The sequence below is a fragment of the Mytilus trossulus genome, chromosome 2 (assembly GCF_036588685.1).
Source record: "Mytilus trossulus isolate FHL-02 chromosome 2, PNRI_Mtr1.1.1.hap1, whole genome shotgun sequence".
Classification (NCBI taxonomy): Eukaryota; Metazoa; Mollusca; class Bivalvia; order Mytilida; family Mytilidae; genus Mytilus; species Mytilus trossulus.
This window is the reverse complement of record NC_086374.1, coordinates 67,566,813-67,594,733: the sequence shown is the minus strand read 5'-3', so window position 1 is coordinate 67,594,733 and position 27,921 is coordinate 67,566,813. Positions and strand designations below refer to the sequence as shown.

Genomic DNA, 27,921 nt, shown 5'->3' with positions numbered 1-27,921 from the left:
CCGTCAGCTACTTCTGTTTGACTTTGCCTATGTCACAACTCCATTGTTTGTCAGAGAAAAATAAGTAGCTTTGATGTCTTCATTTGAAACTTTATAATAAATCAGATATATAGCTTACTAGATTTTGTTTTTCCACAGATAATCCCAGAATTCTATTGAGGAATTTAGACACATCTCCAGCATCTGAATCTTTTAAAGCTACACCAAGTTTTATATTCTCTATATCAGCTAAACCCATCAGTACTAAACTTTCCTGTAAATGAAGAACATTTCATTGTTTTCTGCAAACTTTTATCAAACATGGATGGTCATCATTACCTTGATACTATCATATATTTCAGGGGCAGATCAATCCATTTTCAAAAGGGGAGTTTCCCAAACCAGGATAAGGGGGGTTTCCAACCTTATGTCCCCATTACAATGCATTGATCATCCCTAAAAAAGGGGGGGTCCAACCTCCAGAACTCTCCCTCTGGATCCACCACTGATATTCCAAGTCACTTTTTCAGTATCAAAAACACAAACCTCTGAGGTTTATAATTAAACAAGGTCTTTTTCATGTCTTAAAATTGTGTGTGCTCAAATGAGAAGTAAAGATGTTTACCTGATATAAGTTGCACACTTGGAATACACAATTAACAAAACAATATCGGTTGTTTTAATTTGTATTCCCTTGGTTTTGCAGTGGAATATAGTGGTCCATATATATTTCTAAGGTTTTTAATTTAATGTTTTTTTACATTTGATTAGAAAATGAATTTCATCTCCATCTTCTATAAGTTACCAAAAGATTAAAGCAGGTGTTTGCCTTTTACCAGAAGATGTGGACCAATCATCCATCAATGTCCCATATTCTGATCAGATATCTTTTTCATAATCTGTCAAGTTCTTTTTAAATACAATAACATTTTAACTATTTGAAAGTAGACATTTCTATACAATAATGTACTCACCTGTACTAGTGGTAGAAATTGTTCAAAGTTATACTTTTCTGTAATCTCATGTAAATCAATTCCAGGAACCAGCTTTTTCTGTTTAAAAGAAGCAGTTTTATTTTATATTTCTACATACTGAGGAATCATTAATTTGTTTTGGTACCATTTTTTCTTAAATAGATGAATATTTGATTCAATGGTTTTGCATGTGTACTATTCTATATAAAATTTGTATTTCATTGAAAGTTTAGAATTTTGGTTCATATATTATTCTGCTGATTTTTTTTTTTTTAAAATGGGTATGGCAAGAATAATCATAAATCCACAGTATACGTATCGCTAATTACCAGAGTAGTAAATTCATGTTTCTTTTCAAAAACGTTAACAACAATACTTTACAATTTGCCCCAAAAAAAAATCAAAGATTTTTGTATCTCTTACAGGGCTCACACTACTTCAGAATCATAGGGAGAAGTGACTGCTCTTTTTAAAACTAATAGGGAGAAGTGGTGAGATTTGAAAGAGAAATGCTCCTTGTTGCGCTGCGCTGCAATGTTTGCATTTTCTATAGTATAAAGTGTCATATGAAAATAATAATCTTTTTATATTGTTCAAATCATATCCGAGTATACAATTAAAGTAACAGTTCTTGTGAGAACTACCAACTAAATATCTAGCACTATAAGAATTTTTTTTTATCTATATCTAGCACTATAAGATTTTTTTTTATCTCAAAAAGGTAAAGAAATTATAATACATCAATTACAATTTAATTAAAAACTATCTTATGTATGAAATTCAGGGTTTCTCATAAAAAAATATACAAATTCAAGCTAGGCCATAATATATTGATATTAGTACAATAGTCTCAGAGTTTTAAGCAATTTTAATCACCATTTGGAACAATACATATAAATTATTTGAAAAGTATACATTAATCAATTAGATGTAACCAAAAAATGTTAATGCGTATGGAATGCATATTTTTTCCTTTTGGGGTCATTATTCTTCTGTCAGCTGTTCCATTCATGCGTCCGTAATGATTATTGTATAAATACAGATTTTGGTCATAGCTGGTCTGGTTCACTCCAGTCAATGGCAGACGAACGCAAGAAAAGTTACAAAAATAAACAATGTTTGACAAGCTATTTGGAAAGGAACATAACGTTTTAAATGCAATAAATGGATTAAACATTTTCTGGAAGCAACTTTTATCACGTTGGAATGAAGTAACAAACTTATTTTGCTGCTGAAAGTTAGGTCGATGTACGTTTTCAAGTTACAAGCACCGGACATGCTGGAAGTGCATGAAGTGATAAAAAGTTGTCTTTTTACTAAATAACCTGCTACACACTGTAAATACAATGCTTCAACCTCTTTTCTTAAGAAAATTAATCATTTATGTGTGAATTTCTTTAATTATCAATAAAAATTTGATGCTTTATCAACTTGCTAAAAATTGAAAATGTTCGATGATGTAAGCAACTGAAAGCGAGTATGGTAAACAACAGGGCGACTTGTTTTCGCTTTTAGGGGTCAGGGAAAGCGAAGTGACGGTTCGCCCAAGTCGCCTGGAAGCGTGAGCCCTGTCTTATTCACAGCAACCTTTGTTAACTTGGTTCAAAACTCTTTCTTAACAACTTATAAACTAGTAGACTAGTATATGGCTAGTTAAATCATAGGCTTTTAAAAGGTATATTTTTTTCTACTCCATCATATCGAGATATAAAATGTCTCTAAAAACCACTAAGAGGGTGGGCGGGAATTTGGCCCAAAAGTGGGTCATCAGGTGCAAGAAGCGACAATTTTGCTGATTTTTCGTCCTTCTCTTGACCTAGAAGACGGAGGGATGCTGGTAAAGGTATCCAGATGTAGCCTGCATGTAGAGTAGACCCTAGTTAACAAATTGACCCCAACAGTTGTTAGGTCGGTGTGAATCTGATCTTGGTTCAGCAGTCTACAGAAGGTCATTTGGACCAAAACTACTGAATTGCACGATTTTTGCCGATTTGTTACTTCAATTTACCCGAAACTGGAAGTAGTTGTTTCCTATGCGTATTTTATAAGAATAACGATCAGTAATTATATGGCCGTGGGTTTGCACTATCTTTGCAAGTTTTATGCCTCTGAACTTCCTGTGTAAGAAACAGATGTGAAGCCCACCCCTCCAGAAAACCGAGTTTTAGCCAATTTCAATTTTCCAAGTCCATATTTGTGCTCAAAATGCTACTTATTCATGAGAAACGTGAATATGGATAACCTCAGGTTGACGGAACATCCAAAACTTTTAACATAAGTATCATAAAGTGGACTTCTAAAAGTATGGAACGCCATTGGAGCCAAATAAGTTATTTGGGTACGCCCGTCATACGACGGTCATCGCATGGTAAGGGTTAAGAGTAAGAGAACTGAAATCTTGCACTTACAGAACATATATGCTGATACATTAATCTCAGTGAATTTCTTCCATACGGTGTGTCGTAATTAAATTCTCCCAAATCTGCTCCAGTTGCTGCCCTTCTGTCTCCTTTCGTCAAAGCACCTTCATAAATAAATCAGTAACATTTGAGTATCTTTAAAAATAAAAAATCCATGGCAAAAGCTTACCACATACTTGCACACCAACATAAGCTTTGGTTGTTTATTAAAAGAAATTCACTATAAATCAGGAATGGGTATCGATACAGTCACATGTTATATATTAATATGGGGATGAAGTCCCCTATTACGGTAGAAAAATCAATAAAAAAAATATTATTTTTTTTAAAAATCGGGGAAAATTTCATTCTACTAATGAACTCAAAATTGTTAACTTTTTTGTTTTCAGACTTATTTAAATTCCTGCATTTGCGCAGAAATCTATTTTTTCCGGTCTCATTGTCATGAGACTTTGAGTAAATCATATATCTATCAGTCTAGTAAAATAAAAGAAGGAACACAATACCAATTTCATTTTTAATAATTCTTCAAGAAAAAAACATTATACCTGATGATAGCAATTCTTTGTTTACATTGAATATGACCTCATAACATAGATAATGTCACAACTAAAATCCCTAACAACAGAATCAAAATCGGAAACGTTATAGCATTTCTGTGTCTTTTTAAACCATTTTTAGAGTTGAAATAGGTTTCAATTAAAAAAATATATATAAATGCAGACTTCGCCCCCCTTTCACAGGAAAAGCATGCCTCATATTAAAAGTTAACATTTAGATATAGGAAGATGTGGTGTGAGTGCCAATGAGACAACTCTCCATCCAAATAACAATTTAAAAATTAAACCATTATAGGTTAAAGTACGGCCTTCAACACGGAGCCTTGGCTCACACCGAACAACAAGCTATAAAGGGCCCCAAAATTACTAGTGTAAAACCATTCAAACGGGAAAACCAACGGTCTAATCTATATAAACAAAACGAGAAACGAGAAACACGAATATATTACATAAACAAACGACAACTACTGTACATCAGATTCCTGACTTAGGACAGGTGCAAACATTTGCAGCGGGATTAAACGTTTTAATGGGCCCAAACCTTCTCCCTTTTTCCGAAACAATAGCATAACATCACAACATATAAAAACATACGATAAAATATCAATTGGCAGACTTAACTCAATCAAAAAACGTATGATTACACAATGAACGAATAAATTTGATCTGCGATATCTGAATACAAATGCACAGTTAATTGAATATTAGAGACAAACATTCATGACCAAAAGGCTAACAAAAAAATTCAAACACACTGAGAAATATTTAACCAATCAATGTTCACTTTAGAAAAAACCCGGTTTTTTATAATCTTGAAGTTTATACAAATGTTGTAAGAATAAGTGAAAAATTGAAGATATTACAAATAATCAAAGCTGGTATACAGCCAAGATCCATATAAATAAAAAATGACAAAAAAGCATTATAAACAGTATCAACAGGTCGAATTAACAAGAAAATACGATTTGAGAGTACTCGCAGTTACTGACAGCTAGTTAAAAGCCAAAACCAATTAATAGTAAAAAATCATGCATCAGAGATTAAAATCGACTAAAACACATCACAGAGATTTAGTATTTTAACGTCATTAATAGTCAAAGAAGACATGACTTGTGCAATGCCAAAAATAAATGTATCGACAGGTAGTAGTATAGTGAAGAGCGACTTCTATAGAAATAAAAGTTAACGTGGCTGTGTCCCCTATACATCTCGCCTCAAAAGATAATGAAATTTAGTTATGTTTTAATTTGCTAATGACAAAATCAATATTAGTGCCAATGTGAACTATATTCAGAGATCTAATTACAATATTGGTACGATAACCCTTACTTATAAGTTTGTTTAAAGGTTCGATGAGTTTACAAGGATCACATAGTGATTTCCTCGCTTTAAGTACAATATTACCATAAAATTTAGGATGAGAAATACCATTTTTAATAAGCTTTCTACAGGTATAGCCAAATTTACTAATCAAATCTTTGTATCTATGAAAGAATTTAGTAAAAGTTTTAAGTAATTTATGGTATCGAAATCCCTGACACAACAATTTACCAGTGATGCATTGATTACGTTCGTTAAAATCTATGACATCAGAACACACACGGGCAAACCGAACGAGTTGCGATATATAAACACCGTATGATGGAGCCAAAGGCACATCGCCGTCTAAAAAAGGAAAATTAACAATAGGAAATGAAAAATCGTCTCTTTTGTCGTAAATTTTAGTGTGAAGTTTCCCGTTTGAAATTGAAATGCCTAAATCTAGAAAAGGACAACTGCTGCTGTTTATGTTAGATTTAGTTAAAGTAAGTTCGTTTGGGTAAATTTCTGAAGTATATTTAGAGAACTCTGGATTATTCAACGAAAAAATATCATCCAGATAACATAGGTATTTTTGAATGTATCAACCAAATGTAACAATGATGGGTCTTTACTGAGTTTGGTCATAAACTGAGATTCATAGCAATATAGAAATAAATCTGCTATTAAAGGGGCACAGTTGGTGCCCATAGGAATACCTACTACCTGACGATACACTTTATCGCTGAAACGTACATAAATGTTATCAAGCAGAAAGTTTAAAGCTTCAATCATATCCTCACATTTCCAGTAAGTGTATCTAGCATACTTTCCTTTTTCGTTACAGAAAAAGGCCTTAAACGAGTTACAGCAAATAAAATTACAATGAGATTTTTCGAAAGACCATTTTATCAAATACAAAAACTTTTTCTTTATAAGATTGTGTGGAAGTGTAGTGTACAGAGTAGAAAAATCATAACTGTCAACAGAATTGTAAGGACCATTGAAAGCATGTATTTTATCTAAAACCTCTAAAGAATTTTTAACACTATTTGACTGTTATTCATCAAATGTTTATATTCTTTTTCTCCAGGGAAACATTCACAAAATGTTAACTTCTTTCTGGTAAACATAAATACTAACCCATAGACTGTAGTCTTCTAGCAACAGAAGCAGCAAATCTTCTTTCTCCTCCCAAATCTGTGGTCAGCAGTTTATATATTGGCCCACTACAACACACAAATTATGTTTATTTACTAGTCAACAGTTTATATATTAGCCCACTACAACACACAAATTATGTTTATTTACTAGTCAACAGTTTATATATTAGCCCACTACAACACACAAATTATGTTTATTTACTAGTCAACAGTTTATATATTGGCCCACTACAACACACAAATTCATGTTTATCTGTTATCAATAAAACAAAGATTTATCTACGCACCAATATACACAAAATATTCCAAGTTGTTAAAACTTTTTGATAAATGTTGATGATCTGATTGAAGATAAGGTTTATAGGGGATCTCATTGGGGGTGTTCCAATCCCGGATCACGCTTACTGTTTTGTCAGATTCCCGTATCCCGCTCACACTATGTACATAAGCAATTCTCATATTTTTGTCATTTCCCGGGTCCCGCTAGACCTCATTTCCCGTTTTCACACACAATAATTTAACTTCACGCGTCATGCTGACAAAAAATCCCATGTCACGCTTAGACCCCAATGAGACCCACTTAGTAGATGCATCTGCAAATCCTACTGTATTGTGTTGCCCCAAGTAAGATTTAAACTTTAGTGTGCTTTAATTGAATGCTTTAACTGCCTACATTCATATATATATATTCAGATATACACTGTGCTTATGTCAATTTTGATAAAAATTACTTTGGTAAAATTATCAAAACTCTTTTACAAAATAGAATGTGTTAATAAAACATCAATGAGAATGCAAAACAACAACATAAATTCATTAAAAAGACATTAGTGTTTGGTTACATCTTCTGACATCAGACTAGGACTTCCCTTGAATTGAATTTTAAATGTACGTATTGCTATAAGTTTATTTTTTTACATTGGCTAGAGGTATAGGGGGAGGGTTGAGATCTCATAACCCCGCCGCATTTTTGCGCCTGTCTCAAATCAGGAGCCTCTGGTCTTTGTTAGTCTTGTATTATCTTAATTTTAGTTTCTAGTGTACAATTTGGATATTAGTATGGTGTTCATTATCACTGAACTAGTATATATTTGTTTAGGGGCCAGCTGAAGGACACCTCTGTGTGTAGGAATTTCTCGTTACATTGAAGACCTGTTGGTGACCTTCTGCTGTTGTTTTTTCTATGGTCGGGTTGTTGTCTCTTTGATACATTTCCCATTTCCATTCTCAATTTTATTAAAACATCAATTAATGAGAAAGAAATGAAATCTTTCCTCAGAATCAGTTCCTCTTTGTGAGGTTATTTAAATTTTAGAAATTAACACTAGCTACTGTGGATTCATTATTATTCGTCGGATACCAATTTTTCATGGGTACACATGAACCACGAATTCAAATGTTCAATGAATTACAAATTTTATATAGGCTTTGTATTTAGAGATTGGCAAAACCACAATATCAAATATCCATGAAACTGCAAGTTTTCATCCATCCAGGAAAGTAAATAACCATGAAAATAAATGAATCCACAGTATTGTTTTAGTGTAGATTTTTCAAAGTTTGTTAGTCTGGTGCAGGATTTTCATGCTGTATTGAACACCCATTGGAGGCCTTTGGCTGTTTTTCACTCTTTTGTTGGGTTGTTGTTATTCTCAATTTTATTTTTAAAGAACTTTTAAATTTCTACAAAAACTTTTTGTAGAACATATTTATTACTGACCTTGACTGGTTTGACCTATGTGATCGACCTAGTTGCTGGACAGCCTTGTCAGCGCTCCAGGGTAACTCAACTGTTAAGTGCACACGTCGACATTGGTTTGCTACTCTCTTGTCAGCATGAAGAGAAATACCTGTGATAACACATTTAATTTTTAATACAGAAGTTAATATCCCACAAACACGTTTTTTAAAATCATCTTTCTTTAAATAACAATCCAAGGAATTTATTTTCTTTTCTTAAAAGTAGTATTGATAGCAGCATTGAACAGCTGGAAATTCATATTTTGCAAGAAGTTTAATATTTTACTTATTTTTCATCACACTCTGGGTTATACCTCAAATATTAAACCTTAAAAACAAGGAATTATTTGAATCTGGAATAATTTTGAAATCTGGAAAATTTATGGGAATTTTATGATGAAAACAAACCAACTAAACAGGCTAAGCAATGCACACATGGCTAAGGGGGGTTAGTTAAAATACTGAAATGATAGTGAAAGTTAAATAAACCTTAGCCATGCATGCATGACTAACCCTATTTAGTTGGGTCAGTTTTCATCAAATATTTCTAATCAATTTTCCAGAATTCAAAATTCTTGTCATGACATGTGAGGGGATGTCACTCTGGTCAACCACATAGACAAGACAAGACAAATACTTTATTAAAGTCTCACCACTTGTTACATATAAAATATACAGCTTTTTAAAACACAAATTAACAACAAGAGCCACTCTATAAAAAGTTATGAGAGACTATAAAACAATTTTTGTTTTTAAATTATAATACAAATACAACTCAAGTCAACTATCACGAATATAAAATACATTTTCGCTTTATTAAAATTTCATAGCAGATTTTGGCAGTATAAAATACCATATTGTCATTTGTTAAAAGAAATATAAATTTCTCATTATCAGACATACGTAAAAAATTCTCATCAACAATACTAGCATGGTTAAAAATTACATTACGAATCTCTGAATATACAGGACAGTTTAACAAAACATGTTTTTCATCTTCAACGTCATCAGTACAGTTAAAACATAATCTATTTTCAATAACAATATTCTCATAACGACCAGTTTCAATTCTGATGGGTGCTACACCGCATCTAAATTTTGCTAAAGCACTCCTGTATCTACCTGGTATATTAAAAATTAAATAATTTTCTACGCCATATACATTTTCAAACATTCTATATGTACATAATTTATTTTTATCATCTGACATAATCTTGTCATACCATTCTCCCTTAAATTTTTCAAAACATACATTTTCAATATTCTTAACTAAATCCTTGTTCAAAATAGCACCATTGCACAAATATTCCATATCAAGTTCTTTAAACTTATTTCATGTATTTTTTACTCTAAAATGCCAATTTTTTACTTTAGATAGAGGATTGACGACTTGAAGCCGTCTTTCCCCAAAAATGAGTCCACATTAAGCAGTTAAGTTAGTTACAGTTTGATACTAAGAATTGACTCACAGTATGAGTACTGAATGGATATGACAGTCTAGAAATCATTATGGATAATTTATGATTGAATTTAAAACAATTCATACCTGTACTGGCAGCGTCAGATATAATTGCAACCAATTTTTTACCCTCCATAAATTGGTTTCTCTGAAATTTAGGAAAGAATTTGTAGCATCAAAATGTATAAATCTTGAATTTATAACAATTTAGTCAGAAATCAACTTGCAAACATGTCAATTCATAACCTTTTTCTGTCTGATAATAACTATTTGCAAGTAATTTATTAAAACCAATTTAAAAAGTAGAAATCCAGCACAAGTTTTACCTAGCATAAATCAAAGTTTCTTCAGTTTAATTTTTTAATGAGGGAAAAGTGTAAACTCATATTTTTTCTAGTGACAAGAATATTCATGAAACTCCTTCACAAGAAATCCAAGTACAGACAATTTGCTGACAACTGCCAATTACAATTTGTTGTCTAAAGAATCAAAAACAAAAGTCCACTCTTTGATTTTGTTATATGTACATTTTATTTCTATTTGTATTATCTGATGAGTTAGCCTTTTTCAACTGATTTATATAGTTCATTCTTATGTTTTACTGTTACACCACTGTCCCAGGTTAGGGGAGGGATGGGATCCCGCTAACATGTTTAACACTGCCACATTCTGTATGTATCTACATTTGTCATTTTAGGGTCTTTTATAGCTGACTTTGTGGTATGGGCTATGCTCATTGTTGCATGCCATACAGTGACCTATATTTGTTAATTTCTGTGTCATTTGGTCTCTTGTGGATAGTTGGTCTCATTGGCTAACATATATATTCTTCTTTTTTATATTAACTATATCATCACTGTAGGCTGTATGGTGACCTGTGGTTTTTCACATTCTCATATTTGTGGAAAGTTGGCTTATAAGCACTTTTCTTTATTCTTATATAGAAAGAAGATAACATTCACTGTTGGAAAATAATCTAACACCATACCTCCTGTACATTCAAACTATCAACCCCTCCATAAGCATCAATATCAGCTGATCTTTGCTCATATTTGGGCGTGTCTGCAGGTCTATGTCTAACAATCCTTCCTTTTCTTCCAGTCATCTCAGAAACACAGCTAGGTCCTCCTAACTTGTCAATTATTTCATCCAGAGGACTATGCAATATGAAAAAAAAACAAAATATTCATTATCGTCAGTGTTAATTGAAATTTGTTTAAGACCCATAATAGTTTTTTCCCTCTTCCTAACACCCTAAAAGACTCATATATCTTAAATGTATGTTAACGCACAAATAGGTGTCTATTTTTAAATTGTTGACAGGGGATAGATTTATTAAATGTAAAATTGTCTTAAGATTATTATTTATCTTACTTTTTGCGGTAACAAGATGATTTATGGAATATTTGTCATGTGCTCATATGTCCCATATATTAAGCAAATAGTTAAACTTTTTGGATTTGAACAATTTTATTGACATGTTATGTTGAATAAATTAAGGTTAAACTGGTATAACAGGAGCCAGAGACGATGAATGCAAATATAATCAAACATAATACATCTTAACTTAGCTGTAACAAAATAAAATAAAATCAGTTCTATATTGCATATCATGAACATAAATAAGGTTAGTGGTTCTCTCCATGTACTCCGGCTTCCTCAACCAATAAAGCTGACTGCCACTAAATATCATAATACTGAAAGTGGCACCAATCGATCAATTTAACAAGAATGTGTCCAAAGTACACGGATGCCCCACTCTGCTATCATTTTCCATGTCCAATGGACCATGAAATGGGGTAAAAAATATAACTAGGCATTAAAATTAGAAAGAAAATATCATAAGCAACAAGTGTACTAAGTTTGAATTTGATTGGACTTCAGCTTCATCAAACTACCTTGACCAAAAACTTTAACCTCAAACTTCCACTTTCATTTTCTATGTTCAGTGGACCGTGAAATTGGGGTCAAAAGTTTAATTTGGCTTTAAAATTAGAGAGATCATATCATAAGGAACATGTGTACTAAGTTTCAAGTTGATTTAACTTCAACTTCATCACAAACTACCTTGACCAAAAACTTTAACCTGAAGCGGGACGGACGGACGCACAGACCAGAAAACATAATGCCCCTCCACTATCGTAGGTGGGGCATAAAAATATATGTCTTTCATTACCTGTCAGGAAGACTTATTTGCTCAGCAAATCCCAGTAACATTCCTTTAGCTGTTTTACTCCATTCATCCTCCTGTATAGGATCAACACCTCCAATCTGACAAAACAAGAAAACTAACTTTATCATTCTTACAGAATTAAGACTATTTATCAGGTTTGTAATAACATGAGCAAAACGACAGGGGCCACATGTGGAGCAGGATCTGCTTACCCTTCCAGAGCACCTGAGATAACCCCCAGTTTTTGGTGGAGTTGGGTTGCTTAGTCTTTAGTGTTCTATGTTGTGTCTTGTTAATTATTAATAAAATTGAGAATGGAAATGGGGAATGTATCAAAGAGACAACAACCTGACCATAGAAAAAACAACAGCAGAAGGTCACCAACAGGTCTTCAATGTCGCGAGAAATTCCCGCACCCAGAGGCGTCCTTCAGCTGGCCCCTAAACAAATATATACTCGTTCAGTGATAAGGTTATTAATAAAATTGAGAATGGAAATGGGGAATGTGTCAAAGAGACAACAACCCGACCAAATAAAAAAACAACAGCAGAAGGTCACCAACAGGTCTTCAATGAAGCGAGAAATTCCCGCACCCAGAGGCGTCCTTCAGCTGGCCCCTAAACAAATATATACTAGTTCAGTGATAATGAACGCCATACTAATTTCCAAATTGTACACTAGATACTAAAATTAAAATAATACAAGACTAACAAAGACCAGAGGCTCCTGATTTGAAACATTTTGGGTTAAACATGTTTGTGAGATCTCAACCCTCCCCCTATACCTCTAACCAATGTAGAAAAGTAAAAGCATAACAATACGCACATTAAAATTCAGTTCAAGAGAAGTCCGAGTCTGATGTCAGAAGATGTAACCAAAGAAAATAAACAAAATGACAATAATACATAAATAACAACAGACTACTAGCAGTTAACTGACATGCCAGCTCCAGACTTCAATTAAACTGACTGAAAGATTATGATTTCATCATATGAACATCAAGCACAATCCTTCCCGTAAGGTTTTTAGTATCATACCATCATAACATATATGAGAAGAACATAACCCGTGTGTCTATTTGTCTTTTTCAACCAGCAGAAGCCCAAGTCAGGGTCCAAAATTTTCTCACAGTGTTTGAGACCTTTTGGTGGTCATGGGCTGTTTTTGCTGTTGACACATTTCTCATTTCCATTCTCAACTTTATTCATTCTTTAACATTATTGCAGCAATTAGTCAAACAATTAAGTTGGTTTTTCTAAATTTTCTTCTGTCTTATTCACCACCACATCTACTTTTTATTCATAAATAGTTATATAACATCAATGTTTGGAGAGAGGTTCCATAACTCTGGCAGACAGCTATCTTAATGTTTATATAGGTAATATTTTATTTCTCAGTAAAAAGCAATATCCCAGACTGCATCTGATCCCAAAGACAATTTTTTTGCAGAACATAATATTAAGGTAGATTGATGGTATACCGCCATCTTGGATTGTACAATCACAGTACAAAATCGGTCTAGTTATTTGCCTAAATCTGCCAATTTAGAGACAGAATTGTAATTCAATAGTTAGACTGTTTTTCTATTTGAAGAAAACCTGTTTATTAATGGATTCATTCAAAATATTTTATCAAATATCATTTTTTGGGGGTTTTAAACTATTTTTTTCAAATAAGCCATTTAAGGGGAGATAACTCTTTTAGTACAAAATTTATACTGGGCTAATAGGGGAATTTTTTATTTTTACTTGTAGCAAGAAAACAAGTTCGGTGACACCATGTTTTCTTTTTATTTTCTTCAAACATATTATGAAACCCTTCTTCTCACAATTTATTTCAAAATTCTATCTCATAGAATTTTTTTTATGCACACTAATGTGTTTTTTTCATGAACAAACTAACCAAATTTTTGCAATTTTCAACGACTCATTGCTTGAAAAATAGCACGGTGACCCATACTTTTTATTAAATTTTTGAAAAGAGCATAGTAAAATCTTCATTTTGGCAAATTATAAAAAAAATCTGTCTCAAAAAATATATACTGGTGATCTACCTTAAAGTATAACTAATGAAATGATTTAACTTATTTTCAGTACAAAGTGGGCTTAGATGAACACATATACACCCCATTGATACTACAAGTCAAGGTTCAACTTTTAAGGATCAATCTTACATAAACCTTTGCTAAGAGCCTAAGAGAAAGCTTCATTTATTCAGACATTATTTCAAAATACAAATAAAAAGTGTTTTACCTTAGTTTCAATCATGACAGGAAAGTACTGATTTATAAATCTTGTGAGGATTTCTCTACATAATGACATAAATCCAGTCAGATTGCCTTTCTTTGTCAGCTCACTGTCTAAACTAGCCTAAAATATAAAACAGGGTTTTACAGCATCTGAATAACCAAGACTTATTTGTAAAGTCAAAGCACTTGACTATCATACAAATCATACACTTCAACCAATGAAAATTCTAACATTGATTTAAGCTTTCGTTTCAATGTCTTGAAAATGAAAATATTACAACATACTACCTTCAAGATCTAATTCAACAAAAAGATAAAAGTTTGGTATCAGTTTGGATCAGTTGTTTCATGATGATGAGGATGATGATGGATGGTCGCTTTACCTCACGCTGCATATTAAATGCATACTGTGGATTCATTAATATTCCATGGACACCAATTTTTGTGGATTTGGTGGGTATAGGTGGACCACGAAACTAAATATTCAACAAATGACACATTTTCGATAGACTTGTATGCAGACTTTGACAAAATTACAAAATCAAATATCCACGAACATGCAAGTTTTTCTCAACCCACAAAAATAAATGAAACGTCAGTATTCAGCGCAAGGACATGTTCAGGTAAAATGAATATTTACCCTTCTTTGAAGAAGACCGTCATGGTGAGTTGGATTTTAAATGTGTTTGTACACAATTCTAACAATGAATTCTGCAGGAAAACATGTAAACCTACCCAACCAAGTGTGCTAATAAAGAGCTGCGCCATGAGCCCATGATACGCCCTTCGTCTTGTGTGAGAAGTTTTATGCAATAATCATAAATAGTTTCTGAGATACAGCGCGACGTGTGAACAAAAAAAAAAAACAATAACTCTAAAATTAAAATTTTGAATCATCACCAAAATACATACAGATCTAAAGATTAATATAACTAAGAAGTGTGTAAAGTTTTAAGCAATAGTCATTAATGGTTTTTAAGATACAATGCAACATGTGACACCATACCCCCCCCCCCCCCCCCCCTCCCCCCTCAAAAATACTCAATAACTCTAAAATAAAATTTTAAATCAACAAAAAGTATACAGATCTTTGGATTAATATAATTAAAAAATTGTGTAAAAATTATAGCAATAATCAGAAATCGTTTTTGAAATACAGGGCGACATGTAAAAAATACACATCGCTGTTTTAGTTATAAAGTCCTGTACCTCAAAAAGTTTAAAGCCTATGTTCACCAAAAAGTTTACGGATCGTTTGACCATAATAAAAAACAACTATATTAAGTTTCATGAAATTTGGATAAGCGGTTCTCAACTTACGATGCGACATGTGGACACCAGACAGACGGATGCCAGACATTTGTATACCACATTGTACCATAATACGTCCAGTTAAAATTTTGATGGGCGTATAAAAAGTGGAAGATGTATTAGTCAGTGCATGTATACCTCTCCAGTGGTCTGTAGGCCTATAACAACACAGCAACCTGCCTCTAATGATTCCTTGGTCTCTTTTACAATGGTTGGTACCTTCATTCCCATGCTGAAACATTAAATTATAAAACTGTTGGACTTACAACTCTGAAATTTCATGCTTAATTTTTTAAGCGAGAATATCTATTTAAAGAAACACTAAGCTCAGCTTGCACCATCACTTTTCTATGTTCATTGAACTACAAAATCTTGTTAAAATCCCCTATTAGCAGGTATTTAGAACATTTCATAATGAACTAAGTTTCAAGCCTGAAACAGGACAGACAAGACAGATGCAGTAATAACACAAGACTCAACATTTCATGCTCTGAAAATCATATGGTTTCTAATTAATATACCCTATAATACAAAATGTAAATAATGGTACAGAATTTAACCTTGTTTCAAAGATTAAAGCTCTTGAAAGATACCAAAATCGCAGATGTCAACAAAATCAACATTTTCAAAAGATTGTTTCCCATTGGTCACAAAAAAAAGAGCTTGAAATCAGCTATGGGGTATTGTGGCATTTATAACTTGATAAATTCTAATAGATGAAATCAGCTATGGGGCATTGTGACATTTATAACTTCCTTAATTTAAATGGATGAAATCAGCTATGTGGCATTGTGGCATTCATAACTACATAAATTCTAATGGATGAAATCAGCTATGGGGCATTGTGGCATTTATAACTTCATAAATTCTAATGGATGAAATCAGCTATGGGGCATTGTGGCATTCATAACTACATAAATTCTAATGGATGAAATCAGCTATGGGGCATTGTGGCATTTATAACTTCATAAATTCTAATGGATGAAATCAGCTATGGGGCATTGTGGCATTTATAACTTCAAAAATTCTAAAGGATGAAATCAATTGAGGCTGATGACGAATGGCTGCTTAACCTCTGGTGACAAATTATTTTGCATATTCAAGACAAGAACATATTAATGCAGTGTTAATATCACGGGGGGGGGGTCTCAACATGGGATTTTGGGTACAGGTGTGCAGCTGGGATTTTAAAAACACCCCCCATTCATATATTGAATAATTGTGAAATCCCTACCTATACATATATTTCACAGCGAAATCATAACCCATTCATATATTTATGACCCATTGATATATCACAATTGGTCAATTACTACCTATTGATATATTTCCTCGGTAAAATTGCACCCCATTGATATATTTGATGGATCAAAAAAGGGACCCATTCCAGCGGCATATATGTATATACCTTTAAATAGGAAGAGACCCCCCCGTGGTTAATATTTACCCTTCTTTGTACTAGACCTACACTCTTGAGCCAGAATTGATCGTGTTAGTTCACAAGATAACAGTCTGAAGAAAGACAAGTTACATTACAAAGACACATTAGCTTTACTCTAGGCTGACCAATGTGTGCTCTTACTTATCAGCGAAGCAGCAAATATCATTTTAAAGTTTTTCATTTAATCCAGCCACGGTTAAAACACATGAACTCCTGCACTTCAGGCAAACATGCTACCACAAGACTTCTTTAGAAGGCAGTTTAATGTTCCAATCAAAGTTACTTAAAAAAATCACAGTGTTCTTCAACTAAATATATGAACTTGTGTTTACATACAATAAAGTACACTTACCAAAGTTGTTTAAAAAACCTTTGATGGGCTGACCAATACTGGCCCCAAAGTCGATTGTTGCTACTGTTGCACCTTCTACTGGCACTTTCTAAAGCCTTCTTTAATTCTGTCCTGTAAAGATAAAAGTATCTATATTGTTACAACTATAACATCTTCTACTTGAACTCTCTAGAGCCTTCCTTAATTCATTCCTGTAAAGATAAAACATTGTAGTATCTATATTGTTACTACTATAACATCTTCTACTTGGACTCTCTAGAGCCTTCCTTAATTCATTCCTGTAAAGATAAAACATTGTAGTATCTATATTGTTACTACTATAATATCTTCTACTTGGACTCTCTAGAGCCTTCCTTAATTCATTCCTGTAAAGATAAAACATTGTAGTATCTATATTGTTACTACTATAACATCTTTTACTTGGACTCTCTAGAGCCTTCCTTAATTCATTCCTATAAAAAAAAAAATGTAGTAATTTTTATGCTCTAGATTTTTAAAAAACAAAATGAAGAACATCAAAGGAACTGTTATTGTTCCACATGATATGGCATATCCAGGTAAAGCTTAGTGCCATATATCAACATTCCATTATTTGTAGATGCTAAGAAAAAAAGTGACAAAATTTCATATCTGTCCATGGCATTTTCACAATATAAGATTTAAGCAAACAGTGATATAAAAACATTGTAAAACTGGAAAAACCTCACAATATATGATGTTTGTGTATGTTTGTTACCATATATATATCAAGGAGCTATGACTTGTGGTTACTGACTGATTAGTGTTGAACACCAAACAATACACTATTGTTCTATTTTGTTAGGGTAAGTTTTTCGTGGAGGAAGACACTGACATTTGGTAGTGAGACAAGATTGCACTGTTAGATAGATTTTTAAAGTGCTTGTTCACAATTTAAGGGCACCATTACAAGCAGGGTTGACTGGCTGGTGATTACAGTAGCTGATCTACTTAGACCACTCAGCAACTGTGGTTGCTGACAAATACCGTGTATAGCGGTTTATTTATGTGGGATGTAAATTTTCCCCTTTTTTTTGCGGATAGAACAAAATCGCTAAAATAAATTCCACCAATTTAAAACAGCACATGCAAAGGTATTGATATAATTTTTAATCGTGAAATTTTACACCCACGAAAATGACCCGCTATACGGTATATGACAGATGTGTGTAGAGGACAGGTGAACACAGGTAAACCACTATCACTTCCTTCCTTTTGAAAGGAGGTGCAGAGGTACAGGGGTTAAAAAATCAACAAGCCCAACGCCCGGGACGACAGCATTTTGGCCTCAGGCAACCAAATCTTGTAACCCAATATGCCCAACAGACTAGTAACAAAAAATTTAGCTTACCTGTGATAAATGTAAATATGGATATTACTGTACTTCGTTTATGAAACAATTATAAAAGACGCAACTATGGTTGGTGATATTTATTCACATAACAGAGGCTGATTTAGGGGGGTGGAGAAAAATATTTGGTTGATTATATAGGGAATCACTGAAGAGTGACGGGAGCAGGCCCCCTCTTAGGCAGCCAGTGGGCCCCACTTATGAAAAATTCTAGATCCGCCACTGCATAAATATTTGAGGTCTTTTACACAAACATGATGATGTATCTGATAAAAATCACTCGGAGTCTCTAATCCTTTAAATACCCATATACTATAGCAGTGGACAAGAGTTGTACCATATCGGGATTTGGTCAACTTATTATTACAGAATAGTCAATGAATATTCAATTATTGACTAATTGAATGTGTCTGCTAATGGGATATTTTTTTTGCTGACATAAGTTTTGGGTATCCAATTTGCTAAAATCTACTGTACAACGGATAAAAATGGTTAAGTTTATAGAATTCATTATATTTTGCAGCAAACTCTGAATTTGTGAGGCATACTTGGGCTAGCAGGTCAGTTTTGTTGGGCTAATAGTTCTTCCAACAGGGCTAGTAAAATCCTGCTACCAATTAGCCCTGGGCTAGTGAGCTATAACAAAATTTCTTAACCCCTGAGGTATAACATTTACATTGAGTTTTATCATCATATCAAATGAGAACCTGTGACCAAAAATTACGTCTCTGATTTTTAGACGGTGAATGTGCAAAATTTAACATTTAAGTCTGGTGAACTGGTGAAAGCACATTTTTAATAGTAAATTTTGCAATACAAAGAGAGAAATTTTCCCTGCATTTAAAACATTTGTCAGAGGAGGATTTAGGGAAAAAATTTGGCTGCTTATATAGGGAATCACTGAAGCATGACTGGAGCGGGCCCCCTCTTAGGCAATCAGTGGGCCCCCACTTATGAAGATCTGCCAGTGTTTGTTATCTACTCTCCTAGTCTGAGTCACAAGAAATTGATTTCTTTTCCTTAATGATGTGTTTGTAAGCATCTGACATGGAGTCATTGTTTATCTTACAACACTTTGGCAGCTACATCATACGTCTTATGATGGATTCATTGTTTATCTTGCCATACTTTGGCAGCTACATCATACATCTTATGATGGATTCATTGTTTATCTTACCATACCTTGGCAACTACATCATACATCTTATGATGGATTCATTGTTTATCTTACCATACTTTGGCAGCCACATCAAACATCTTCTTCTGTTCTGTGGTCAGTGGTGCTTCTATTGTCACAAACTACACAAAATGATAAAAAAAAAAAAAAAAATCCTTTGGGAAAAGCATACAGATAATGAAGAATTAAAAGTATGATTATTTCTACAGTCAGAGCTTCACTTAAAAGCTTTCAAGCATTAATAATGAGCATTTCAACTATTTGTTTAATTATAGAGTTTTCTACTTAATATCAAATAATACCAAGCAGTTCAAAAGAACCAATGGTTTAACATGTCATATGTCAAAAATATAATGGCACAATCTTTGGTGTATAGCCCCTGAAAGCTGTTCTAAAGAACCAATGTTTTAATATGTCTTAAATAAAAATAAAGTAAGAATAACATTGAGAATGGAAATGGGGAATGTGTCAAAGAGACAACAACCCAACCATAGAAAAAAACAACAGCAGAAGGTCACCAACAGGTCTTCAATGTAGTGAGAAATTCCTGCACCCGGAGGCGTCCTTCAGCTGGCCCCATAACAAATATATACTAGTTCAGTGATAATGAAGGAGAATGTGATTGTACATTTTAAGGTAGATTCACCAAAAACATGAATAGACACAATGCCCTAATTACACTATAAAATTATATTCAGTGAACCATGCACAACATCTACATAGTTTTCAAATTAATTTTGTTTTCTTCATTGGACTGAAAATTTACCTCTGCCTGCTTGTAACTCAGCCCTCTGGAGATATACATTCCCGACATCTTCATCTCCATCGCCAGCATCTCTGCCATACCAAGACCTTTCTTGTGTACCGTGTCCAGGAACCCTTCAAATGTCTTAAATGGTGCTCCCTCTCCCCACAATCCAAGTCTCTCCATAAATGCCTAAAACACATTTTTTTAACAACAGGCATTACAGGAACTTTAGAAAAATTAACATTCAGTAAAATTCTACTCCACTGATATACATGATTTTTCTGTTGGTTAAACAGCTGAATTTAATAAAAAAAAATATTGTTTTACTTAATCTTTTTAAGCCCGTGAAATAAAGGCTGGACAATTTCAATATAGCTTAAGGTACCATTGGAGAAGTATGACAAAGCCATCTTTTTTTTTATAGCGGTTGTATTTTTGTATCCTTCATCACACATTTTTTTAAATTCTATTTATTCATAATGGACATCAACTTATAATTATTTAATGACATTCACAAATTTCTATGATCAAGATCACAATTTGTGACAAGAAAAAAAAAGAAATTCTTGTTTCGTTTCCATATTCAAGTTGTTGTGTTAAGTGTAGGACTTCTTTTAGTTCTCTCTAAGTCCTTCAGCCAGTTATCTATAGATATTGCATACTAGAAATTCTATGCACTTTTGTTATTTCAGAAAAATGGCAGGAACAAAAGCTATCAGGCTAACATTAGTGCAATTCTTTTATTAATATACTAAGTACAGTACCATATTTTTAACATCTGTGACACCAGTAGCACTACAGTATAATACTCTGGCTTTAGGAAGTAACCTATAAAAAGAAAGGAAATCTTTATAAAATGCAGACAAAGTTGACAAGTGACTTTCATGCAAAAAGATTAAATTTACACTGTTGAAATACTTTTAGTTAAAAATGCAAAACCACATGCTATTGTCAGTTCTTTAATGCATCACCGAGAAGATATAGTAATTTTGGCTGAATTTAGTGGTGTGTACTAACATGGCATAAATTGCATAAATATAACTATTAAATTAAACCATAGTATGAAGTAAACATATGATAAAATACATCAATCTAGAGTAAACACATACCTCTGTATAGTGGCTACAGATAAAGCTACTTTAGTACTGTTCTGTTCTTTACCCTGTCATAAAAATAAAAAAATAATTTGATTAAACTCAATCATACATGGTAGGTCTGCTAACTTGATATGGTTAGTAGAGGATTTATACTTCATCATGAAAATCTTTTTCAAATACTAGAATACATTCCAGTATAATAATCATCATACGTTTTTTGATTGAGTTAAGTCTGCCAATTGATATTTTATCGTGTGTTTTTCTATGTTGTGATGTTATGCTATTGTTTCAGAAAAAGGGAGAAGGTTGGATCCATTAAAACGTTTAATCCCGCTGCAAATGTTTGCACCTGTCCTAAGTCAGAAATCTGATGTACAGTAGTTGTCGTTTGTTTATGTTATATATACGTGTTTCTCATTTCTTGTTTTGTTTATATAGATTAGACCGTTGGTTTTCCCGTTTGAATGATTTACACTAGTAATTTTGGGGCCCTTTATAGCTTGTTGTTCGGTGTGAGCCAAGGCTCCGTGTTGAAGGCCGTACTTTAACCTATAATGGTTTACTTTTTAAATTGTTATTTGGATGGAGAGTTGTCTCATTGGCACTCACACCACATCTTCCTATATCCAGATATGAATTTGTTGCAGATATTTAAAACTATTCTAGTCAATACTACTGCTGGTGGAGGCTGGTGGAGGCTGGTGGAGGTTTCCTCTCAAAGAGGTTATCACCAGCCCAATAATCAGCAGTTGTGTTGACATGAATTATCATTAATATGGACATTTGTATGAAAAATTAAGGATTTTCTTCGCAGGAATAGATTACCTTAGCTGAATTTGACAAAACCTTTCAGAATTTAAGGTCCTTGATTCTCATAAATTTGAAACTTATATGGCCTTTTTAACTTTTTTTTATTTGAGCATCAGTGATGAGCTTAAGAAGTGAGCCTGACATACAAAATTATAAGCCTGGTATCTTTTAAATATTGTAACCATATTCTTTTTCAGAAATACTTTATTTTGCTTAGCCCTTGCAAGCCCAATGTGCAGCGATTTAATTTCACAATTTACAAATTTACTGGATATAGTTGGATAATAAAAGATCTAAATTTTATATATTCATGAGGATTTATATTCCCATTATTTTCTACTCGCCAAATTCACTGAAATAAATTGCCTGCAAAAATTAGTTGGTATACAGTTACAAAATAAAAACATTTAATAGGCAAAATGAGTTAAAAAGTTAGTTTATAAAGATTAGTACTTATAATATCTTACTCACAGGAACAAAGTTCTTTGCCTTATGACATTCATCAAATATAAGACATCCGTCGAATTTATCACCACCACACCAGTTTACAAGCTGTTGTATTCTACTATGCTTAGATGTACTGAATACTCCTAAAATAAGATACATTGAAGTTAAATATGTCAAAAGATCTGATGTATTCTACTGTGTTTAGATGTACTGAATACTCCTAAAATAACATACATTAATGTTAAATATGTCAAAAGATCTGATGTATTCTACTATGCCTAGATGTACTGAATACTCTTAAAATAAGAAAAATAAATGTTAAAATTTAAAATATGTATTATTGCAGAACTACAAAATATAACTTGATCCTTGATTATGAGTTATGATTCTAATAAATTATGAATTTTTAACGCCACTTTAAGCACTGCACTTGGGCTATGTCATGGTAACCAATTTTATTGCTAAAGGCAGTAGGAATGCAAGAAGTCCGAGACCTTAGACAGGAAAACTGACAATCCTAGTCAAGTGCACCCAAACAAGCAGGGTTCAAAAGTCATAACCTCAGGATTGACTGGCTAGTAGTAACTACTTAAACCACTTATCCACCAAGGTCCCCACCTTGGTTATGTGTATTGCAACTTCTTTCACAGTCACAGGGGCATATGAAGCTTCATTCATCTTCATTTAAACAAAGCTGTTGATGTTAGAAAAAAACAAATGTACTCCATGTAAATATGTATACCTCCACGCTGTACTGAAGAAACTAAAGTTGCATAAGTACTAAACACAACTCCCTCTTTAAAATCAGCAGGTAAACCTAGAACCCTGTAATAAAATAAGGAATACAGTAAAAACATGTACAAGTATTCCTTAATTTCTAATCACTAAGCAAATTAAAGGCAAACACTACAAAACTAATTTAAATTATAATTTAACAACAATTCCTGTAACATTATAATATTTTACTTTTTACACTATGCTTATTTCATATTGATAACACCTACCAACCCTTAAAAATAATTAATTAAATTAATTGTTGCCAAACCAGGTGAAAAATGGTTTCCAACAATAGACTTAGATTTATTTTTTGTGTTGCATATTGAAGGAGTCAAATCACGTGAGTCCATACCTGCCAACTGTCACTATTTGTTGGGGATTTCCCCCATGGAGGCTCCCAAATTGAAATTTTGAAAGAGCAGTTTTGTCCACAATTTTAAACAAAACAATTAATTTTACAATGACTTAGACTTATAAAAGTATGGAGAAGCAAAAAAATAACATTCAAATTTATTTGCAGGCCCCCTTGAAGGTTTTTTAGGACTACGACGGTCATCTTGCACGTAAAACCCCCATGGGCATTTTGAAAAGTTGGCAGATATGCGAGTCAAACACACACTACAATGTTTCTTGCCTTTACTTTTCAATCTATCTTCACCTCAGCAATATCTAATATAAATAAGAAAATGTGGTTTTGAGTGCCAATGGGACAACTCTCCATCCATGTCACAACATATAAAAAAGTTAACAATTATAGGTCAAAATATGGCCTTCAACATGGAGACTAGACTCACACCGACCAGCAAGCTAAAAAGGTCCCAAAAATGATGTGTAAAACCATTTAAAAAGGAAAACCAACAGTCTAATTTATATGAAAAACTGTTATATGAAAAACACTTATAAACCACATCAACAAAAGAAAACCACTGAGACTTACCTTGTTTCCTTGTCAAGTTCTTGACACCCATCTATAACTCTTATGTGACATCCTAAATCTGTCAGATCTCTGAAAAAATTAGTTAAAACTCTGTATTCAGATAATAAAGGCATTAACATAGATGCCAACCCTTTTTGACACAATCAGTAACAAACTATCAAATTTTCTGTATTTTTGAAAAGTTTTCAGTAATCATTCATAAACGTGCATTTCCCAATAAAAATTATTGACGAGTGGTTGAAAATAATGTGCACTAAAATTTGTCGTTTAACATGTTGTCTGTAGTATGTATTCCATTCATTAATTGTTCAGATGTTTTTGACTCGTACATTTTCGTTTTCTAAAGGAGAAGTAGAGAAAGGGGGAAAGCTACTTCATAAAATGCAAATTTGCTTCTTCCGAAGTCAGTAAGTTACCCAAAAGTAGGTTGATAGCTCCCGAGAAACAGGAAGCATTACATTGACGTTTTCTAAATACCGGACCAAGACGGAAAAGTAATGATAATAATCCGCGTTTTACAAAATTAAACGGCAATGATTGGGAATCCGTAACTATTCGACTTTGACCGTAATAGCATAGTTTTTAATGCAAAATCGGAAAAACTACGGAAAAATCGTAATGGTTGGCATCTATGCATTAACATCTAGATTGTCACAAATTGGTCACATTTGAATTTCTGCTGTATAAAGGAATAACTTTGCAAAATCAAATTACAATATATGATGTTGAAAAATGTTCAAGTAAAATCTTTTTTCAATAAAATTCTTTATAGTCATGAGATCCACAAAATTTGTGGCTTTATAAAACATAATATACTTTTGTTTATCAGTGCATGTTTGGTCTATAAAAGACCCATCAGTTTCCTTTTATAAAAAAAACTTATGGCAAAATAAAATATGAAGTTGGAGAGCATTGAACACCCAAATTTCCCCAAGTTTTGCCATAATAGCTAAGGTAATATTTTCCTGGAGTAGAAAGTCCTTAGAATCTCTAACAATTCAAAGTTTAATAAATATGACCATATCAATGATATATAAGGCCACATAGAAGTTCTGACTACTGGACTGGTGATACCCTCAGGGAGGAAATGTTCATTAGAAGTGGCATTGGCCTTGTTGTTTTAAAAAAATCATCAAAGATAATAACGTTATTCAGAAGACACTTGTTGTGTTGTTGTGTCTACAAAAAAACTTGTCACAACATTTAAATCTTAAAAGTCAAAAGTATGAAAATGAGTTAAGACTACAAACCTTCGTGCATCCACAATTAGATCAGAAGAAATAGTAAACCATATGTGTTTTGTTCTTTTTCTTGAGAAGTTGTCAAGAATAATACCTGCTATCTACAAAATGAATAATTTATGGCATTGTAACAGTAGTTCAAGCAGCCAGTTCAAGCACTCAAAAGATCCTACATGGTGTAATTAAGAAAATTGATATCATTGGATAATTTATCCGTTGAATTTTCTGTTGAGACATTCATCTTTGGTTTCTGCAGAGAAGCAATCTGTCTGTTGAGAATATGGCTCTTCACGGTTAGTTTGGCCATATTGGATAGGGGTAGATTTTTTAGAAAGAGGTGGAAATAGTATGAAAGTATGGGAAATCCTATGTGTGTTTCCAAGCAACAGCTCTGTTTTAATGATGTGTTCCTGTATTTTTCACACCATTTGTACCTCCATTATGAAAATCAGCCCCTATCCAATATGACCAAAGTAACCGTGAAGAGCCCTATTGGATTTGTGTGCTATAATATCTTTAATTTCTGTTTTTTCTGTCCTTATTAGCAAACTGGATTGAAAATACATTATTGATATGATTGCTTTAAATTTCATAAACATATCCCAAATTTCTTAAGAAAATTACCTGTCTTCCTTTTCCCACACCAGCGGCATCACCAATGAAGAATCCTGCTCGCTGACCGTTAGTTAAAATCATCTGATGTCTTTGACACTAAAATAAAAATGTTATTCAATAATTAAAAGATGAGAATTGATACATATAGGTTTCTTCTTTTAATACTGCAGTTTATATATTCAGTTGGAATAATTATAAAATGTATTTTATTTAGTGTGTCATTGAAAATTTTTTGCTTGTATCTGGCTAAAATTAAACATTGCCTTGTATGAAGAGGGTAAGAGGGGGCCTGATCCCAAAATCCCAGGCTTATAAACATGAAATACCAAATTTAAATAAATTTAAATCCTGTACCAACTAAATCCACAACAATTGGTATCCAACAAATTACAATGAATTCACAGCATACAAGTCAGTACATAGGTACTGTGAAGAAGTGAACAAAAGTTCAATGTTTTTTCTGGGACTGTAAATAAACAATATATTACTTTACATACTTACTGCATATAGCACCCCTTCTAATTGTAAACTACTGAGTTTTCCAGTAGCTACTATGTCAGATGTTATACCTTCAACAACTGGGTAGGTAGGGTCTGGAGGTAGTAATTCCTGCAAAATACAACAAAATATTGTCATACAGGTACTAATACTATCAAACTAAAGACAAATAGACTGCTCTTCAACTTCATACTTTATTTGGCCTTTTCAACATTTTTTTTGGAATCGAGCGTCACTGATGAGTCTTTTGTAGACGCGTATGGAGTATATACAAAATTTAGTCCTGGTATCTATGATGAGTTTATTTGGGAGGAAAAATCTCAATGTTAAGGTGTTTAATTTCTGAAAGAAAAAAATCCATCAAAAGAAAATACATTTTGACCATTAATCAGACTAACAAAGACAAGATATGCAGTTTAGTACATCGGATGAATAAGTAAGAAACAACAAACAAATAACACAGGTAATCTATGATTATACAGTTTACACATCACAAACTCAAATTAAATTTCAATGTGTTAGATTCAAAGAACATGTACATATTATTCCAATACTTACTGCAAGAGGTCCAGCCTCTACAATATCCCCTGGGTGGGGCATACATCCTGGTACAATCTCTCTGTGGAGATACTTTGAAAATACTTCAGTACTGAAAATAGAAATGATAAGCACCTTACTGAATTATGTTGCACTCTGAATAAATGCATTGCAATAATCAATAATCTGGACAGGTTGAAGGTCAGAAGTGTGTTTAATCATCAAAGGAAAATATATGGTGTATGAAAATCAAAGCCAATTTTTAAATTACATTTGGCTTCCCTGTATTACATTCTAATATATTGTCACTCTATATTTTGCATAGATAGTAATTTGAACAATGGACTTTTCAATCATAAAAAGATAAACTTTCTTAAATAGAATCCTAGTTCATTGGTCATATCTAATCGGAACATACATACACAATCAAGGATCCGGAAATTTGTTCACCTAATTTCGGTCATTTTCATACAACTTAAAAGTTGATGCCCCTTTTCAAAAAATGATTGTTAAAATCACATTACTGCATGAGACTCATTATGAGTATGC

At 32.9% G+C, this 27,921-nt stretch overlaps 1 protein-coding gene across 5 annotated transcripts in view; it reads right to left on the bottom strand.

The window, feature by feature from the left end:
- LOC134707855 (uncharacterized) overlaps positions 1 to 27,921 on the bottom strand; it is a 321,374-nt gene that overhangs the window by 286,931 nt on the left and 6,522 nt on the right. For all 5 annotated transcript variants that reach the window (XR_010105775.1, XM_063567957.1, XM_063567956.1 and 2 more), the window contains exons 3-24: positions 27,394 to 27,484; positions 26,839 to 26,946; positions 26,347 to 26,433; positions 25,732 to 25,823; positions 24,482 to 24,550; positions 23,510 to 23,592; positions 22,792 to 22,910; positions 21,523 to 21,575; positions 21,178 to 21,241; positions 20,432 to 20,602; positions 19,720 to 19,787; positions 17,120 to 17,230; positions 15,465 to 15,558; positions 14,020 to 14,136; positions 11,771 to 11,865; positions 10,583 to 10,751; positions 9,682 to 9,742; positions 8,116 to 8,245; positions 6,376 to 6,461; positions 3,362 to 3,477; positions 954 to 1,031; positions 119 to 253 (exon numbers count right to left, since the gene is read on the bottom strand). Coding sequence is in view for 4 of the 5 variants with exons in the window: in XM_063567957.1 (XP_063424027.1) it covers positions 119 to 253; positions 954 to 1,031; positions 3,362 to 3,477; positions 6,376 to 6,461; positions 8,116 to 8,245; positions 9,682 to 9,742; positions 10,583 to 10,751; positions 11,771 to 11,865; positions 14,020 to 14,136; positions 15,465 to 15,558; positions 17,120 to 17,230; positions 19,720 to 19,787; positions 20,432 to 20,602; positions 21,178 to 21,241; positions 21,523 to 21,575; positions 22,792 to 22,910; positions 23,510 to 23,592; positions 24,482 to 24,550; positions 25,732 to 25,823; positions 26,347 to 26,433; positions 26,839 to 26,946; positions 27,394 to 27,484 (2,197 nt within the window). In the remaining variant the exon portion in view is untranslated. The remainder of the gene's footprint in view (positions 1 to 118; positions 254 to 953; positions 1,032 to 3,361; positions 3,478 to 6,375; positions 6,462 to 8,115; positions 8,246 to 9,681; positions 9,743 to 10,582; positions 10,752 to 11,770; positions 11,866 to 14,019; positions 14,137 to 15,464; positions 15,559 to 17,119; positions 17,231 to 19,719; positions 19,788 to 20,431; positions 20,603 to 21,177; positions 21,242 to 21,522; positions 21,576 to 22,791; positions 22,911 to 23,509; positions 23,593 to 24,481; positions 24,551 to 25,731; positions 25,824 to 26,346; positions 26,434 to 26,838; positions 26,947 to 27,393; positions 27,485 to 27,921) is intronic.